At 43.4% G+C, this 1,665-nt stretch overlaps 1 protein-coding gene across 1 annotated transcript in view; it reads left to right on the forward strand.

Moving 5' to 3' along the window:
- Positions 1 to 1,665, forward strand: part of EBPL (EBP like) — a gene marked incomplete at its 5' end in the record, with an annotated part of 45,906 nt that continues 44,241 nt past the window's right edge. The window contains one exon of the mRNA XM_004714080.2: positions 1 to 132. Within this exon, the coding sequence (XP_004714137.1) occupies positions 1 to 132 (132 nt within the window). The remainder of the gene's footprint in view (positions 133 to 1,665) is intronic.

Below are 1,665 nucleotides of genomic sequence, written 5' to 3' on the forward strand. Positions count from 1 at the left end.
TCGCTGCTGCTGTGCACCGCGCTGCTCACCGCGGGCTGCGCGCTGGGCCTGCAGCTGGGCCTGCGCCGGGGGGCCACGGATCGCGCGGTGCTCGCCTGGCTCTGCTCCGACGCCCTCGTGCACTGGGTGCTGGTGAGTGCGGGCGCGCTGCAAGGCTGGCACCCTCCCCTGAGGTTTCTGGGAAGGACGGCGTGGAGGCCCTGCGGCGCTCTGATGAGCCAGCTCCTCTCTTGTGGCTGCGCGTTAAGGGGACCTGAGGGGTACCTGAAGGTCTACCGGAGGCGGCCTTGGGAGGGGTGCTGCAAGTCTCAGAGCTCTAATATCTGAGTCCCAAAAGAGAACTCATTAATGCCACTGAATTGTACCTGTGAAGATTGTAGAAATGGAAAATTTGTGTTACCTATATGAGAGGTCTTTCAAAAATTCATAGGAAAATGGAATTAAAAGATCGGATTTTTTATGTCCCTTTGTATTTAATAAATAGTATTTATTGTGTAACATATAATAAATAGTACACAATAATAAATATATAATAAATATTCCTCTTGTATTTAATAAATAGTCTCCTTGCATGATGATAATAAGAATGGTGCCAACTTTTCCGTTTAAAAAAATCCAAAAATTGGTATATTGTGTTATGTGAGTTTGACTTTAAATAGGAAGAGTTGGCTTATTTAGTAACTTTTGCTTATTTTGTAAAATAAACTTGGCTTCTTTTGTAACCTGCATGTAAATGTGGAACTGAAGATAGATAATTGGAGTAGAATTTATCTTTTGAATGCCCTAGAGGGCATAAGGCCAAATTTTGCACAACATCTTGTGCCAAAGCAAACTGTGTACATAATAGTAATCACCACTTTATTGAGTACCCACAGTGTGCCACTCTTAGTGCTATGTAATTAAAATCTTTACAACACCCCACAAGTTATTCATTATTATCACCCCTATTCCATCAAGGAGCAAACCCCACATGTAGCAGGATGCTGAATTAGGTGAGTCCGGCTTCCAGGCTTATACTCTTCTGCTCTAGCAAACGGATGCTTCCCTAAAATTTCAACCCACTCTATCAATAGGGGAGTGTTAGGTGTTTTGTAGTCAGTTTTTTTTAAATCACTTTATTGGGGGCTCTTAGAACACTTATAACAATCTATGCATCCATTGTGTCAAGCACATTTTTTCAAAACACTTTTCTTTGTACTTGAGCCCTTGGTATCAGCTCCTCGTTTTTTTTTCCTCCCTTCCCCACTCTCCCACCCTCATAAACCCATGATAAATTATTATTATTCATATCTTGTACCATGCACTGTCTCCCTTCACCCGTTTCTGTTGTTTGTCACCTTGGGTGGGGGTGGGAGGGATTTTATGTCTATTTTTTTGGTCAGTTCCCCCTTTCTCCCCACCACCTTTCCCCTATGCTCCTCCCATTATTGTTCCTGAGGGTTCATCTGTCCTGGATTCTGTGTGCCAAGAGCTCTTTTTTTTTATTTTAATCATTTTATTAGGGGCTTAGACAACTCTTATCACAATCCATACATACATCAATTGTGTAAAGCACATTTGTACATTCATTGGCCTCATCATTCTCAAAACTTTTCCTCTCCACCCAAGCCCCTGGCATCAGCTCCTCATTTTTTGCCCTCCCACCCGCTCCCCCCTCCCTCATGA

The sequence above is a fragment of the Echinops telfairi genome, unplaced genomic scaffold (genome assembly GCF_000313985.2).
Source record: "Echinops telfairi isolate 266 unplaced genomic scaffold, ASM31398v2 ScPeMD7_24;HRSCAF=84, whole genome shotgun sequence".
NCBI classification, from domain to species: Eukaryota; Metazoa; Chordata; class Mammalia; order Afrosoricida; family Tenrecidae; genus Echinops; species Echinops telfairi.